General features: G+C 40.3%; 2 protein-coding genes across 3 annotated transcripts; both read right to left on the reverse strand.

Annotated features, from left to right (window-relative positions):
* Nucleotides 1–382: 382 nt before the first annotated feature.
* Nucleotides 383–3,087, reverse strand: clec3a (C-type lectin domain family 3, member A). Of its 2 annotated transcripts, none has more exons than XM_034572320.1 (4): nt 2,497–3,087; nt 2,284–2,413; nt 2,116–2,208; nt 383–1,371 (listed from the first exon to the last, which is right to left on the reverse strand). In XM_034572320.1, exons 1-4 carry the CDS (start codon nt 2,701–2,703, stop codon nt 974–976), a joined length of 828 nt encoding a protein of 275 aa, XP_034428211.1. In that variant the 5' UTR covers nt 2,704–3,087; the 3' UTR covers nt 383–973. The 2 variants fall into 2 exon arrangements, with proteins under 2 accessions (XP_034428211.1, XP_034428218.1); XM_034572327.1 differs by having other exon boundaries at nt 2,116–2,202; nt 2,497–3,073.
* A 2,650-nt stretch (nt 3,088–5,737) lies between these two features.
* On the reverse strand, nt 5,738–17,498 carry vat1l (vesicle amine transport 1-like). The gene is made up of 9 exons (XM_034572295.1): nt 17,140–17,498; nt 16,512–16,641; nt 15,329–15,544; nt 14,763–14,905; nt 13,062–13,165; nt 11,515–11,570; nt 11,154–11,348; nt 6,864–6,947; nt 5,738–6,355 (listed from the first exon to the last, which is right to left on the reverse strand). The coding sequence occupies exons 1-9, from the start codon at nt 17,358–17,360 to the stop codon at nt 6,257–6,259; spliced, it is 1,248 nt and encodes a 415-aa protein (XP_034428186.1). The 5' UTR covers nt 17,361–17,498; the 3' UTR covers nt 5,738–6,256.
* Nucleotides 17,499–17,517: the final 19 nt, after the last annotated feature.

Raw genomic sequence — 17,517 nt, forward strand, 5'->3', positions numbered from 1 at the left:
ATACGAATCTTAAATATATTTCTTATCTGTCACATTACTCCCAAAATTTTGTTTAAAACATTTTTTTTTTGCTTGTTGTGATGATTCTGAGAAGTACCAACAGGCATAAAAACACCTATTACTTCCTTAATGCACTCATTAAATCTCTCTATACCCACATTTTTTCATATAGATCTTCAGTTGTCACCACAACATGTGTGTGGGTGTCTCTCTGTGTGTGTGTGTGTGTGTGTGTGTGTTCAGCTGTAGATAATAATAACAACGTCCATTGGTGCTGAAGACATTTGTAAATTTAATGCAGAAATATTATAACATTTTGAATCTCTGGAAAAAATGGTGATAAGAAAAAAACGATTACATTTTTGGTTTATTTCCGTTGACAGTCATCACCTGGAGCATTGGGACTTAGGAAAGTATTTCTGTATTCAAGTTAATTAGCAACCAAATATATAGTCATTTTTTAATCAAATAAATTTGGTTAGAAATGAAAAAGGACAAATAATAAGTTATGTTTCCATCATGAATTGCCACAAATTTGACAACAAGCTCAGTTTTAATCAATGACCCACTTGAATGATCAACAAGCTGTCAACAACACTCCCTCCCTTAAAGGTTCAGTGAGTAGAATTTAGTGACATCTAGTGGTGAAGTTGCATGTTGCAGCCGAGTCCCCCTCACCTCACGCTCCCCTTCCAAACATGAAAGAGAACCTGTGGGAACTTTCAGTTGTCATAAAAACTCAAAAGGTGTTTACTTTGTCCATTCTGGGCTACTGTAAAGAACATGGCGGCCTCCGTAGAGAGGACCCTGCTCCAGATGTAAATATAAAGTATTTCAATATAAGGGGCCAATTCTAGGGTAAAGAAAACAACAATTCATACAATTTAGATGAAACTCACTAGTGAAAAAATCACTAGGATTATTTTATGTTCAATTTCTGCCAATAGATCCCTTTCACGTAAATCTTACACCTTTAAGGAATGACATATTCACAGATGTACTTTTTCAGGTTGCGACACACCTCATCGTACCACTTTCCCTGTGCAGCCACTGACAGGGCAACACAGCTCTCCCTCTTCGTTCCTGTGGGCTGCTTCTTGGAGCGGTCCCAGTGTAAAAAGCTGACGGGCAAGCTGTTGACATCAACATACTGGCCTTCTTTCACTATGTCTGCCACGCCGATCCAGAAGTCCTTGGATCCCGGAGCGCTCCTCTTTGCATAGTCCCACAGTTCATTGTTCTCCATCATGTCCCTCGGCGTTGCAAGGGTTCCCCCCTGGGCGATGCAGTCTTCATTCGCCTCGTGGTAATGTTTGGGCTCCTCGATGGTTAGGTAACATTTCCTGTGAGCTTTGATGCCACGGAGACAGACTGAAAACACACAGCACTTACTTCATTAGCGACTTCAAGTCACTGTTTGGTATTTTAAGAGTCCGAAAACTACAGCAATATTTTTAATTCCCTCAGTAAATAAACATATTAAACAATCTTTTCAATCCTTTATTTTGTGAATCACACTTTTTATGCCTGTAGGAAGTCACACATCCACATTCCTAAAACTCATATTATTGAGTGTTCACAGTCTTAACAGCGACCAATAAATCAGCCATTGAAGGGAAAGGGGGAATTATTGAAGATAATAAACATAAAAATAAATAAATACATTTGTAACCTTTTTTTACATGATAAAATAAGTACTAGTAGTCTATTAGAGAAAGAAAAAAAACAGGAAAGATACTCAAAGTTATTAATATAAATGTTGGATAGTCCCTATGAATTGTTTTTCCCATTCCTCCTCCTAAAATTCATCCTTTTAATTATGTCAGTGCTGCTGCCCTCTGCTGGTGACTCTGCACACCAAGAGATCTAGTTATCCCCTGAGGAGTTTCCTGCATGTGAGCTCAGTGGCCTAAATTACATGCAACACTAAGAGAAGGTCAAGAGTCATATGTTATCCAACACATTTACAATAGAACCATGGTATTAACTGATATTGTCCTATCATTTTGTTTCAGATTTACCTGTTTGTGGGGAGCAATATGTAAGGCAGTGGTGCTTCTGAGTGTCTAAATCTCCTGTCACCTGTTCCCTTTCTTTATGCAGTGAAAGCAGTACCTGTCTGCAACGCCTGCATCTCCTTCAGTGAGTTCACCTCCAGCCACAACCTCTCGAGCTGGGACTTCACATCATCTTCCTCTGCAGCTGCATCTCGACAAAGACACCAACACAGGTCAGATAAACATCCCCATCCCATTGAAACTGATGCACGATGTCTATAGTTACCTCCGGACTGACGAGCTGACACAGCCTTCCTGCTGCGAGACGGGCGGCTGGAGCCGAGGTGGAGCAGGGAGAAGCAGAGAAGGAGGAAGACGGGGAGGGCCAGACGTGCCATGTCTGAGGCCAGTGGATCCTAGGGTTCAGTGATACAGTGGCTCGCCTTATGCTGCTCTGGAAGGAACCAAAAACACTGCAGGCTGCTCAATATATACTGACCCTCTGTACGGCTTCTCCTGCGTACTCCCTGTGCATTGGCCCCAACTCTGTTTGTTTTTGTCCAAACATCAGGAGGAGGTGAGGGAGGCATAAGGGTGGAGTGGCAAATAATGATTTCCTTGTGTCTGGCATTTGATAAATATTTACCTGGGACAGGGTGCACGAAGCTGTGTTCCCTTTCATTTCACAAACAAACTGCTCCGCCATCACAGAGCGCTCTTCATCCCCCCCCCCTCACTCGTGTCACTTTTGGACGAGCTCAGTCACTTTTTGACAAGTGGAAATATAAAATGACTCTGTGAGTGAGAGGATATAATTTATGCTGCTTATGAACTGTTGACAACTTTACAGTATCATGCAATCACAGACTCCCACTTGTATTATATTTAAAAATAAAGCATCTATCAGACCAGAGGAAGTGCAGCCCCCAACTCTGGTGAAGGGAAAGTTATTTATAGAGTGAGATGTTGTATACAGAAGGATTGGGGGGGGGGACATATGAGCTCAATATAGAAATACTCCTCTCAAAGCCAGCTCATGTAAGTTTTACCCCTTTACAGCCTCAAAATGTTTAATTTCAGAGCATTATCTTTCAGTTAAGGCTGTACTTAATAATTCAGTGTACACAAAACTTCAATATTTTGTAGAGTAATTCTGTCTAAACATCTATGCTAATAATATTTAAAAAAAACTATGGTAGTTTTCATTATTAGATTTTCTTAACATGTGTTGTTTCCTAGCAGGTTATAGAAACTGTCTCTTTAAAAATACAATAAAATTGAAATTGTTGGGACTTAGGTGTAAAAGGATGTTAAATAAAGTCTCTTTAATTTAGACTTAATGCATAGAGCTGAGTCCAAGTTCTCTATAGTTAGCATGTAGTAGTATTATTAGCACATGATATTTCTAATGCTATTCTAACACAGGTTTCTTTCTAATTTGGCAGAAGTAAGATGCCATTCTTGTTCACTTTTCGTAAGGTATAATAAAAAAATAACTTTTATTTTGATGGACAATTAAAAAATGTTGGAGGACAATTTTAATAAGAATATATAATGAATTCTAGACACTACAAAAAAATACAGATGGCTTTGGAGGCTTTATCTACCATATTCCTGTTAGCTTCGGGTTCATGCAATAATAAATTAAGAGATAATGTATGATTATCTCTCTGATAGACTGAGTCCCTGAGTGGAGGACGAGACAGAGAGCTACTTTACAGAGTGGTTCTGCTTTAATTAATAATGAATGATTCAGGCGCCACATAAATAAAACACAGTTTGCAGCAGTTCTGTCAACAGCACATGAACTGACTCCCGACTATTTGGAAACATCATGGCAAAGGTCAACAGTTGCATATATCAGTTATTTTAGAACAAAATCACAAATTAGATCGTGACAAAAATATTTTAATCATTATTTGAAGAATCTAAATGTTATGATGCATTGTTGGCATCCAGTGCCAAACTGATTTACAGTTTACCAATGTATACCATATTTACAATTTTATGTCATATGTACCAAAAACATTCATATCAAGAAGAAATTCTCAGGAAGTGGACATATGATTTGATTTAGTTATTAAGTTTAAGTTAAAAGTAATTATTCCTCATTGATTTCATGAGCTCAGAACATCATCTTCATTTTTATTTCAGAAAAGGAATTATTTTTCCTGAAATAAGTTAAAAGAGAAGAGGGTCTACTTTAAAAAAATGATGAAATAAAAATGCCTTCGATCAGGGTCTAAATCTCATGTGCCAAAAAAGACAAAACACATTCACAGATGACTTTGCAGATAAATTTATTCAAGTAAACAGAGCTGCGCTCAAAGAAAGTACACAACAAAAATATTGTACGACCACAGGTAAACCATAGTTTATAAGGAAGTTTGTGCATATACTACAATCCTAAACACGCACTTTACAAGGTCGTCATCACACACACACACACACACACACACACACACACACACACACACACACACACACACACACACACACACACACACAAAAGGCATCAGAACTGAAATGTGTTTTCTAGTTTCTACATATCATTGTCTGTATTTAAAATTCTAATACATTTCTAACATTATTCATGTCATGAGTTGAGTAGATCCATTAACACTGTCTCTCCACTGTTTATCACTCAGCTTCAAAGCATGCAGGGTTTAGTCCTGTTAGTTAATGTGTTCGCTTTACTGTTATTTTTAATTTCTTTAAAATGTAACGATTACAAAGCATTGACTTGTTTTACTGATTCAGATGCTATAAAATATAAAACCTACTGAGTAAGCAAAGCCGAATAAATAGTGAAAATGATATACAATGCACTTTGTTTGTACTTTGACAAATTAAAAATAAAAACAAATCAATCCCCTGATTAGATTGGTGCGAGTGTTTGGCAACCATTTGTTCCTTGTCAGCTGTTCTTCTCCTGTATTTCAGTAACAACCCACAGATTTAGAGTAGAGGGAATCTTATTTAAATAAAGTAAATACACAATGCTGTTCAAATCTAAACCACTATGCCTTTATACACCAGCTCGTAGTTAAAATAATTCATCTTGGGAGTATTATGGCACTTTTGTTAAGAGGCACAAGTAAATAACTTTGGTCAGACAAAGCAGACACATCAGTCTGACTTCATCATCATCCTCCCTAAGAAAATGAAGAATTTATAATCGTTTCACTTGTATTTTTATAGATTTTGATACAATTTACATTTGATCTCATGAAAATCAGATTTTTATGCAACACTGGTTGGTGTAGTATATTATGTATTTAAGTAAAGGTTCTGAATATATAGTTTAAGTAAGGAATCATTTCTAAGTGTATGAATCTGTTTCCACAATCCAGTTAAAAATACCTTTTTGTTAGTTTGTTCAATATGAACTTCACATGAGGAAAGCACGTCGCGTATTAAAACACTCCTCTGTAGCTCAAAGGCACTGGTGATCCCATAATATCACAAGGTTTGCACCAAAGAATAAAACGTCATGCAGATATCAACATACAGAATTTTCTGTCCTGCTTCACACATCACTAGAGTCACAAGAGAAAGTGATTCACTCCCTTAGTCAGAAGCATCAAAACCTTGGGGTCAAAATGATTCTCATCTTCCATCTGTCATCTATGACGGAGTATTAGGGCGATTTAAAGAGAATAAGTTGTAATACTATGATATTACAAACTCTCAAATATGACTTTAGTCTAGTAATACTACATCTTTATTCTCAATTACGACATTATTTTGTATTATTAGAGCGTCATTCTTAAATTTTGTTTTTCTTCAGTATGACCATAATACTCCGTTGAAGTCATCTTTGAGAACAGGCGAGAATTAAATTAATGTTTTCATAACTTTAGAAATGTTTAAACATGCCAACACTTGGGAGCTTTACTAAATTTAATGTTAAATGCTAGTCAGCTGGTTTAAATGCTTCTTCAGTCCGTTGTTAATTCAAATAAATTGCAGGCAGAATAAATGAACAGTTAATGTACTGTCACTTAAAATAACAGTTAAGAATATAATACTACTATTTTGAGAATGGCACTTGCACTTGTTGCCTGGGTGACAAACGTGTTTTAATCTTCATTCAACTGACAGACAATAGTAAAACAGACAAGAGACACATAGATTTCCTCTGCATACATACGGCACATTCATGCATACAGCACATACTGTACAACACTGGTGTGAGGTCGAGTTCCTCTGTGGTGACTCTGTGCAGCCTCTCCACGTTGCAGAGGGCTTAGCTGGCTCTAATGGATGAAGGGCATGCGCTCCTTGCTGTCGTTGTCCCCCTCGGGCTCCTCTTCTTCCTCTCCTGCTTCACTGGTCTCTGTGCTGTCGCTGGCCATCTACATTAGAGATAAAAATACAATCCGACTCTCATTAAGTGTATTACCGAGCTGCACCGAGAGGAGAACAGAGGGGAACGTAGATGTGAGCAGACACGAGGAGCTGCAGTGTATAGCAGAATGTGCTCTTGGATAATGGGCAAATGTATAATATGGCTTCAATATGAGCATGTCTATAGGTCTAACGGCTTTTCTAGGTTTAATGTTGAGATCACCATGGAAACGAGGGCGGTAAAACAGGAGGAAATCCCACTCACTGCCTCCGTGTGACCGTGACTGGACCTGAAACTGCATCACAAATGTCAAACTGAGCTATTACCACAAATAGCACACTGCAATTCAGCCAGCTAATTAACCACGGACATTAAAACCATTCATATCTCCTTTTTCCTAAAAATCATTTCCACCACAGATCTTCTTAAAGGACCAGTGTGTGGGATTTAGTGATATCTAGAGGTTGAAGATTTTAGATTTCAACCAACTGTCAATTTAAAATCATTGTTGTTACCAGAGGAGTGGGCGACTTCTCCACATCCAGGATGAGTTTCCCAATGTTTCCTCTGTCGTGAATTCTCTGCATGGCTTCTTTTACCTGAGGATAGAACACAATAGTTCAGTTACCGTCAACAAGCTGAATGTGCACATATCACTAAAACAATCTCATTTAATAGGCTACTTACTCTTTTAACCTCTAAAAATAGCAGAAAAATATTAAACTAGAAACACAAATTAAAACTTAATTTGCTTCTTTCTTCTCTGAAGTCAGTGTAGTTTATTTAAACACACCAACATTGAGAGAAGCCAATAGTTAAAGGGAGATGATCGTAAGACACGAAGAAGAAATTTCAACAATGGCGGAACATTTTGAGGAGAATACTAAAAGATTTGCAAAGAAACTTCAAACATCGGTATGATGTTACTTCATCCAGGCACAGGAACAAACAGCTGCTTTGACTCTTTTTTTAAAGAGTCATGGCATGTTTGTTGTTTTCAAAGACTGTGGTGCCCTCTAGTGAATTAATTGCTTGACAACTATGTCAACGTAAAGGACGCATGGAAGAATGTGGGCAGCGACGGCTAAATATTTATGTATCTCTTTTCATAACATAAATGAGTCTCGGGGGGGGGGGGGGGGGGGGGGGGGGGGGTATTGTATTGTAAAAAATTGTTGTTGGTGTTCTCGGGGGGCTCTCAGCTCTGAGCCCCAGTTAACTATTTGGCCTTCCCTGTTGCAACGCCCCTGCATCTAAGTATAATCTGGATCATTTTATTGATAAACCAAAAGTGTCCATTGAACCCTGGGAACATTTTCAATTTTCAACCGGAGTTGTCACAATTTATGTATTAAATGTGTAAAAAAAAAAAAAGAAGACAGAATTAGGATTCCTCACAATTCGATTGAAAATCAACTTTCAACAATAAAAGCTCTCAAAGAGGGGGTCTGCTGTAAAAACAGAAAAAACAGTGAAATGTTTCCACACAAAAGAGACGTCTGCAACCATTTCCTGGTTATTACAGAGGCAGGATCCCTTTTCTCAGAACAGCTATAATCTTAACTCCCTCAGTGTGAGACTTTAATGGCCTTAATGTTGACTAAACGATGCTGACTCATCCTGCTGGGCCACGGTTGACATCACGCGGAGCACCCCACTGCCTGCAATGATCCCAGACAGTCTATATTAAGCAGACAAGTACAAGACACTGCTTTATTTTAACTGTGACTGCAGGAACAATAAAGGTTGCATTTTGCATGGGAGACCCAATTAACCAGCTTTAGACTGGTTGGATAGAATGGGATCGAATAACAAATAAAATAACGTGGATAATAAATGTCTCAGATTCCTGGAGGACACAATACATCCGAGTTAAACCCTGCAATAACAAATGATTTTAATATTCATAATAAAACATAATAAAGCTCTGCAGACAAATTGTCCTTCTGGAGTTTGTTTAATTTAGGAGGATGATGAATGAATTAAACATCTTTATAATAATTGTAGTGAGGATTGAATAATAACATGCAGCGTAAGATATAAATCTCTGCCCACTAGAAGCACTGTTTATCACTGTGATGGGCTCATCATCATTTTTTCAAAGTTTATTTGACATGGAGGACGCAGGACTTATGAACTATACTGCAGCCAGCCACCAGATGGCGATCAAGATGCTTTGGCTTCTCTTTTGCATCATGTCTTCTAACAAAACTAGCAATGACTGACCCATCAATTCTGTTATATTGATATGGGACAGTCGTGCCTGACATTTAATACAACAGAGATCTACAGACAGGGCTTTTAATCACTCCCCACTCAAAGTGAAGGCCAGGCTTCTGTCATCAGGGAGTCTGCCCCGCAGTACGTTTTATATGAGCTGACATTTTGTTCAGATCCAACATACCTTCCCGTCCCTGTGCTTCTACGCATAAAGTTTGTCGAAGGACTCAACTAAACTACTCTGGTCGATTGGTCTAAACTATAACAAAAATGAAAGATCGGTGAAACTCATTAAAGCTTCTCTGACTCATTGTGTACAGAAAAATTCACACATTATTAAAGTTTACTCAGGAGGCCATATCTTGCGTTCTCATTACAATCCACACAGACACAAAACTGAGCTGACTGCCTCTTTGTCTACAAGCCATTGTGTCACAAGCATTCATTTGTTAAATGAAATAATGGAGATCAAGCCAAGAGCAAAATTAGGTCAGAAACTTGTCCAGCGTGCAGCTGCGAGGGAACACGTTTGCAGAAGGAGAGAAGGGATGTATAAGTTCCACTTGCTTTTAGATCACTGAGAAATACTATTTATAAGTCCACTTTTATTTTGTAGTATCCTTAGTAGTATCGTACACCTTGGAAACCAAAGTAAAAGACAAAAGAATCATTTCCTCACTGAAACTGCTGGTGGTCAGAAAACCTCTGACTCTGCTCCAGTCACACACACTCTCCAACTTTTCAATCCAAAAGAAAAAAAGGTTGCCATGGTCAACGTGTAAACTAACACCGTCTGAATTCTCCTCCCAGGCATGTACACAAATGAGGCAGGCTGTGCCTCCGACACTACATCCCACGCCATCCTCCCATCTAATGAGATTCTTCATGGGCAATGGTTCCAGTGAATGGCCAGTGCAATCTGCCAAAGTTTAATGACGAAAATACGGGGGACGTTTCCCATGAGAATTGAAGACAGGAATTATTTCATCAACATATTCTCTCTGTGACTGTAGAGAGAAAGTTCGGTGGGACTTCCAATCAGCTTCCTGTGGGGTTTCACCTGCTCTGTCTCTGCTCTTATCTGAATGTTTGGAGCATTTGGTGGGGGTGGAAAAAATTCCAAACATTCTACTCCCAAAGACAGATTATGTTTTTTTATATCTCTGCTGGAAACAGTGATCAAAAATATGTACATGTGGTTTTATGTGTGTATTCAAGGGTTTTAAAAACACCTTCATTTTTCAAGTTGCTCCTAAAATGTACATAGTCCAATGTTTTTAGTGTGTTCTGACATTAAGGCACAGAACAAATAAATAATATAGGTTTAAAAACAAGGAATCTTTGAATCTTAAATCCTAAATTGAATCAAAAAAATTTTGATTCATCCAGCAGCTGAACACACTTGCCCTTCTTTTGTAGCAAATCAGCTCCATGGGGTTTAAGTCTGGTTTAAGACTGTGCTGCTCTTCCATCATGTGACGGCACCATCGGGTTCTTTTCTTTTAATGTTGTGGGTCATTATTTTACTGGAGGATAAACCCCTGACCCACCAATGTAAAATGGGGGTGTTCTAAATCTTTTGACCAGTTCTGTATATGTATACTGTGTGTGTACATATATGGCTACTGGAAGCAGCTTTTACCAATCTGATTCTACAGTAGTGGCTTATAGTTGGATCAACCTTCAGCAACTACACAGTATGACTCCATTTTTTGTTTTGGGTGCAAAGTGATTTAAAGGCGCTGCTATGTCCGATTTACATCAGGTCACCAAACATCATAAATGATAAAGATGTAGCCTCCAAGAGCAACAAACTTATCAACAGCACTGAATCTGTACACAGTCACACAGTGTCAGGGAAAAAAGTTCTAATGAGGCAAATAAGTGACAACACGTGTGTAGGAAGAAATGTTTTTCTGGATACGTTGATTGTTTCTGTGTTTCAATTTGTGTACTTCCATACTCTCACTTTTGAGTGCACGAGTCTGTTCACACTAACCAGTGTGGAGCGTTCAAGTTAACTTTAAAACGATGGGGACTTCTGATCGTAAAATTTGAGGTTGGTCTCAAAATTTTGTCGTTGCTGTGGACTGACATTATCGGAAATTCTGGGGGGGCCTATTTCAGCTCGGGGGCCCCAGAAAATGGCCTGTTTTTCCTACCCTGACTACGATGTTACAGCACTGGGTCACCACAAGCACTGAACATCTTCAATACGCTCTGGATTATCTATAAGCAACCTATGGAAAAATATCATGAGGAACACCAGGACTCACCAGGTGAGGAATAACAACAGGAAGAGAATTTGTGGAAATGTAGAGCAAAGTGATTGACATGGCCTGTCGGGATTTGTGTGGGTGTGAAATAATTGTGGAACAGGAAGATGCAACCTACCCACCATCTGTGGAAAAATGTTCAAGAACAGCAGGGAGGAACAAAAGATGGTGAGCAAGCCAAGATGTTTGCATAAAATCTTCTCTTACATCTTACCTTGCCTCCCTGTTTGCCTTAACACACATGTAACTAGATTGTTTTTTTTAAATCTCATCATCATTAAATTCACTGTCTCCCCCCCAGGCTCTTACCTCCTCCAGTGCCCACAGGGAGTCCACGACTGGCTTGATCTTCTTCTGCTCATAAAGACGCAGGAGTTTGTCCATCACTGATCTGACGAGGCCACATCTGCCTTGTTTGAAGAGGAGGTTGAGGAGCGAGAATCCAGCAATGACTTTGTTCTCCTCGTACAGTTTAATGGGGTTCACCTTCTCCACCTGCCACCACTACAGGAAAAGAAACAGGGACACGTTCATCCTGTGTGTGTGTGTGTGTGTGTGTGTGTGTGTGTGTGTGTGTGTGTGTGTGTGTGTGTGTGTGTGTGTCATTTGCCGTGAAATGTTTGCTACTCTTTCCTTCAAATGTTGCAGACAGACTGCATCTCTGACTCACCGATTTTGCAAAGCTGAAGAAACTCTTTGTTTCCCCGGTGACCATGTTTGACGCGCCTGAAAAAACAGAAATAAAAGGGTTCGATGAATACCGTGCGAGGGGTTGGACAGAAGGGACTGGTCAATAATAGGCAGCAGAGAAGCGTGAAGGGTGAGGTGCACGGGGGGAGAAGTGGCTGGCACCTTTAGACCTTTTAGATGTGTGCGAGCATGCCTTCGCACATATTCAGGATATAACTAGAGAATTAATCTCCCTCTAATTCTGTTACTGGATTCACGAGGCTTGACGGGACCTGAAGTAATGAACAGATATCAGAGCAGAGTAGTGGCAGTGACAAACATAAATATATTTAATTTTCAGGCTGTGGGGGGATGTTTTATTCTAGTGAGTCTCACTATCTCAGGTTGCCATGACTGAATGCAAGACTCGCCTTTAAAGATTTAGGTGAAAGGGATCTATTGGCAGGAATTGAATACAAAATAATCCTAGTGATGTTTTCACCAGTGTGTTTTATCTAAATTGTACAAATTGTTGTTTTCTTTACCCTAGAATGGGCCCTTTATATTTAAATACTTTATATTTACATTTGGAGCGGGTCCTCTCTACGGAGGCCACCATGTTTTTTACAGTAGCCCAGACTGGACAAACTAAACACCTTTTGAGTTTTTATGACAACTGAAGGTTACCACAGGTTATTTTTCATGGAAGTGGAGGGTGAGGTGAGGGGTATTCGGCTGCAACGTGCAACTCCACAACTAGATGTCACTAAATTCTACACACTGAACCTTTAAAGGAATAGTGTGACATTAGCTGAGCAAAAAGACAGTGAACAGGAGGAACAGCATGCCTGGTTCTTTCCAGTGGGAGCAAACCTCTAAAAATCAATTAGCACATTGTACATTGTACATTGTAAAAACAAAGCTTGAAAACATAATTTTTCTGTAATATGTCTTGGCTAAAGCAATTATACTAATCTATGATATCTGTCTGTTGGGTCAGACTTGAGAATAATTGCAGATCCATCCATTATCTGTACAGCTTATCATTTCAGGGTCGCACAGGGGGAGCTGCAGCCAATCCCAGCTGACAGTGGGCGAGAGGCCGTGGACAAACAACCATTCACACTCACATTCACACCTATGGCCACTTTAACCTAACCCCAATCTGCATGTCTTTGGACTATGGAAGTAAGTCAGAGTACCCAGAGAAAACCCACTCAGGCACGAGGAGAACATACAAACTCCACACAGTTGCCTATGTTGCCTCTTGCTCTGAGGCAACGGTGCTGACCGCTGAACCACCATGCCACTCCCAATAACTGCAGAGATACAGTATATAAGTGCTGTCGATCTTCTCATGCAGCGCAACACAAAAGTGTTGACTCAAAGTTTTGACGTATTCATTTAAGTGGTAATATTAACTTCAAAGTTAAAGCATGTCAAGTTAACTTTGAATAATACACTGTAAATTTTGTTATATCCACTTTGAAAGTACTTAAAGAAAACACACGAACACACAGTGAAAACATTGAGAAGTACTGTTCCCACCATAGAGGATGTATGTTCCCAGTGGCTTCAGCAGACTCAGGCCTTTCCCTGTGTTCTCTCCACATAGACAGTCCAACAAGATGTCGACTCCCTCCGGTGAAATTCTGCAACATCGAGAACGAAGTAGAGGTGAAGTCAACTGAAAAAGGGGATTCATATAAACTTATATAGACGTAAAAGTACAGTCCGAACAGTAAAGCTGCAACGAATGACTATTTTCAGTATAGATTGATCCTGTTTTAGGTTTTAAATTGTTGGATTGACAAAACAAGCAATTTGAAGGCATCATCTTGGGAATAAGGAAATAATTGGGATCACTGTTTTTCACTATTGACATTTATTGAGAATCAATAATGAAAATTAGACATTTCCCGAATATATTTGCAGCTAAATTTCCTGTTTATCCTCTTATCAGTTCATCAGCAAACCGTTTCAGCTCTAATAAATGTGTTGTGAAGAGTCCATCAACCAAGACAAAATGTACTTAAAAGTAAGATAAGACAAGAATCAACGACACATTTGCTCCTTTATGACTGTGAGCACCAAAAGTGGAAACACATTCAGCCCATATATTCAGCCTATGAGTCAGGATTAGTCTAATTATGGATTCATGGGATATGATCATTGATTCCTCTGAGATAAAGTTGCAGCTTGCAACCTACATGTCTCTTTTGACTCTGCCCACACTTCTCTTATAAAGAGATTATTGATGCTTTGCAGTGCCCACATCACTCCTCATGACTAAAACCTTTTACATCATGTAAGAAAAAGTTCATCTTCTTATCAATCAGTGAAAAAAAAAAAAAAAAAAGCATTTGGCATGACCAGACTCACTGAAGGTAGAGATATGGAAGAATGAAAAGCATGTTGTTATCACGGGCACCTCTAAGTCCTCACTCTCTCCCTTGTGGCCCTGGACACCTGCTTGGCTAAACTGCTTGGTGGTCTTGTGATTCCCATGGTTTTTGCCTTTTGTAAAAAGATTAATTTAATTGTACTTTGCTCGTGATCCCGAGAAGAATGTGCGAGCCAGAGAGATGAAAGAAACATTAATCCACTACCACTGTGGACATGCGAGTAGAGAGCATGAAACAATCGGTGTTAATGAAGCAACATATGAATCTCTCCGTGTTATCATCAGATAAATATAGCCATACAGCGGGCTTCGTGTGTAGCGTGGACGGTTGTCAATCAAAGCAACCGTATAGCAACAAATGATGGTAAACCTCTTTAAAGCGGAAGACAGGAAAGCTCTACGACATCTTTACCAACAGACTCTACAGTGTAGATACAGTAAACCTGTAGCCATTCAAATTTCAGGCAGCGTTTTTGCTCTGTAGCGTAAAGTGGCTAACGGCTGTGTTGTGGATGACACGTGCGGGGTGTCACTGCTTGGTCCAAATTGCCTCGGTTGCTCCACGCTGCCAGTGCAGACCTCTGCCCTACAGATTCCGCTGCTGCCTCAGATGAACTGTCGTGGGAACCAAGGCCACACAAGACCCAGATAAGGGAAACGAGTAGCGTCTGCACTCAGCGAGGTCCACGTTATCACATTAGCTGACATGTGCCCCGTGTGACTACGCCTTCAAATTCAGTCCAACTCTAACCATTTGCCAATTGAATGTTCACAAAATGCATCTGATGAACTGAATCGTTACAAACTCAAATCGAGGACGACACAGACAAACCTGCCGCGCTTACTTTTTGACCTCCTGCACATAATCAGCGTTTCTGTCGAACAGGTGAGTCACGGAGTCTCGGATGGCTGCATGTTTGAAACATGAGGCGATCCCGAACACGGTGACATTGGGAACGGTGGAGCACAGCTGAGCCACAGCTTGACCCTGGAAATAATAAAAGAGTTGCAACAATTCATCTGCGGGAACACGGAGTGCAGCTCTGAACGTACGTACAATCCCAGACAGACAACACAACACACATCACATCATAAACACATTCTTAAAGATAATGTTATTGTACTGATCATTACTGTTTGTGTAATACTAATGATTACTTGGTTAGCTAGAATTATAACTCAAGTCTTTGGATTTAAAAAGTCATTTCAAAACATAAATCAAGGATGTTCAAGAAGTGAAGACAGAAATAATTGGAAGTTGATGTTTTCATTCTGCACTGTAACATTAACAGCAGGGAGCAAACAGCTGGCTCCATTTGCAGCTAGGAAGCAGTCAGTTATAATGAGAGTTGGATGAAACGGCTGAACTCTCTTTGTGGCTGCATGCATCAGTCATCAGAGGCGGACTTACTACACCACCTCCTGCTGAGTGCACCAGCACCGACATCCCCTCCCGCAGATTGGCGACCTCAAAGAGCATCATATAGGCAGCCACGAAGTTCAGGGCGAACGCTGCCGCCTCAGCAAAACTCATGTTGTCTGGCATCTTGTAGACAAAGTCCACCGGTGTGCACACCACCTCTGCCCAGGCGTTGTAGTTCACGAACGCCATGACCCTGTCGCCGATCTGAAAGAAACATGTCGGGATGAAGCTGGATCATGTGACACGAGGGAGGTTGCGTTTACGTATGCGAATTGAATTTATTTGTTTGTTAGATGGATAACGCAAATCTACCCAACCGATTTCCATGATATTTTGTCTTGGGGTGGGGCACAACCCATTCAATTTTGGTGCAGATCTGGATCAGGCCCAGATCAAGGGGATTTTTTTCTTTTTATTTAACATTGTGAGATTGGTTTTGCACCATTTTTTTTGATTCCTCAAATAATAATTCATGGATCTTGATTTTAAAAAATCTTGACACATTTAGGGGACTAATATGTGTGAAATTTGGTGCAGATCCAATTAAAAATCCAGATCTACTGATTAAAAATGAGGTTTCATGAGGGGAGGGTTGGGTTGGGTGTTGGCAGAGAGATGTGCACTCTATTGAGCTCCACTCTAGTTTGTACCAGGGGCGGATCCAGTGGCAGGGCCAGGAGGACACTGGGTAATGAGTGGCCCTAAAAGTGCCCCTGTCCTGTCAGTAGTCTTTGTTTATGAAATAGTCAACTACTGACAATACTGACTATAAATTTTCTAAGCTTTTTTCAAAGTACACAATGTGCATGAACAAGGAATCCTTTTCCAAACATATTCAGTGATGTGTGGCTTTGCACAAAGCTATAGAGCTAACAGTAAAGGAGTGACTTAAATGTGCACCTTACTAAATCAGGAACTGTGCACGGATGTTGGACATGACATTGGCCCCTCTCTGTAAATTGTGGCCCCTTTGTGACCCTCGGTTTCAAAAACTCCTTGATCCACCACTGGTTTGTAAAGTACATTATGGATTAACTCTGATGTATTTCTCATCAATATACTCTAAGCATGTTTATAAGTCTATTATTTTCTGGATGCAGGTTTCTATTGTTCAGAAAATGGAAACATTTCCGCATCGATCACGTCATTAACAACCTGTAACTTCACCAACCTCAAATCCCTTTGTGTTCTCACCCACCGACTCCACGATTCCAGAGCATTCGAACCCAGGGACCAGGGGAGGTTTTGGGGGATTATCTATTGTCCCCTGACGAACGACCAGATCCAGGAAATTCAAGCCACTGCAACAAAAAAAAAAAAAATCAATACAAACCCTACAAATAAATAAATCATGCATCTGAACTGACTCTGACCTCAGCTGTTAAATCAATAATAAAAACATGAATCTAAAAGACATCCCATGGATTATTATTACTTTAATGATTATAAGCACGGAGTCACTGGCTCCAATAAGAAATACTCACTTACTACTTAATTTACATAAACTGTGACTATTTAGCAAAGGATCAGCTTATTCAATAATTACAGCATTTAGAAAAAGGGACACTGCAATACAAAGAAAACGACTGGGTGTTCTTGAAAGCCAGCTTTGCTTGGTATGATGGGCTCCAGCAGCCAACCTGCTGTACCAGAGGAAAATACCTGTGGCTTCATGGCTGCAAAATCCCTCTGAAACACAATGCAGCGTATCGATCGTTCATCCTGGTGATGAATCCTGAAATAATGAGGTGTCACAGCCCATCTCGTATTTATTGAATGACAGGTATTGTGATATTCACCATGCTTTGACGCGGATCTTCACTTCCCCCTCCTGAGGCTCGGGCATCGGCTTCCTGCTCACCCTGAGTTTGTTAAGCCCTCCGAACCCCGCCAGGACCACCGCTCGCATCTCTTTGGCGTCGCCGCACGGACCCGCCACGTTCTCCGCGTCTCTCCCCTGCACGTGTCTGTCGATCATGAACTCGGTTTCCTCCGTCATGTCTACTCCTTCTTTAGCCATATCGCAGACCAGCGGCTCTCCGCTCCTCTCCGCTCCTCCTCGGGGTTTACGGGGACGAGGTCGGTGCGCAGCCTGTGCGCAAACATGCGCATCCACAACCCTCACCGCCTGCGCATTTATTCCATCATGTCACATTAACGGTCCTGAATAATATTTT

Source organism: Hippoglossus hippoglossus, chromosome 3 (assembly GCF_009819705.1).
Source record: "Hippoglossus hippoglossus isolate fHipHip1 chromosome 3, fHipHip1.pri, whole genome shotgun sequence".
Classification (NCBI taxonomy): Eukaryota; Metazoa; Chordata; class Actinopteri; order Pleuronectiformes; family Pleuronectidae; genus Hippoglossus; species Hippoglossus hippoglossus.

What these genes read in the sequence shown, in the direction of transcription:
- clec3a (XM_034572320.1), bottom strand. Translation starts at nt 2,703, where the DNA reads ATGGCGGAGCAGTTTGTTTGTGAAATGAAAGGGAACACAGCTTCGTGC. An exon ending in CAGGAGAAGCCGTACAGAGG is followed by an intron (nt 2,414 to 2,496) that starts GTCAGTATATAT and finishes ACTGAACCCTAG; the next exon opens with GATCCACTGGCCTCAGACAT. An exon ending in GTCAGCTCGTCAGTCCGGAG is followed by an intron (nt 2,209 to 2,283) that starts GTAACTATAGAC and finishes GTCTTTGTCGAG; the next exon opens with ATGCAGCTGCAGAGGAAGAT.
- vat1l (XM_034572295.1), bottom strand. Translation starts at nt 17,360, where the DNA reads ATGGCTAAAGAAGGAGTAGACATGACGGAGGAAACCGAGTTCATGATC. An exon ending in AGAACACAAAGGGATTTGAG is followed by an intron (nt 15,545 to 16,511) that starts GTTGGTGAAGTT and finishes TGTTTCTTTCAG; the next exon opens with ATCGGCGACAGGGTCATGGC. An exon ending in CCCTGTGGGCACTGGAGGAG is followed by an intron (nt 6,948 to 11,153) that starts GTAAGAGCCTGG and finishes TTCTATCCTCAG; the next exon opens with GTAAAAGAAGCCATGCAGAG.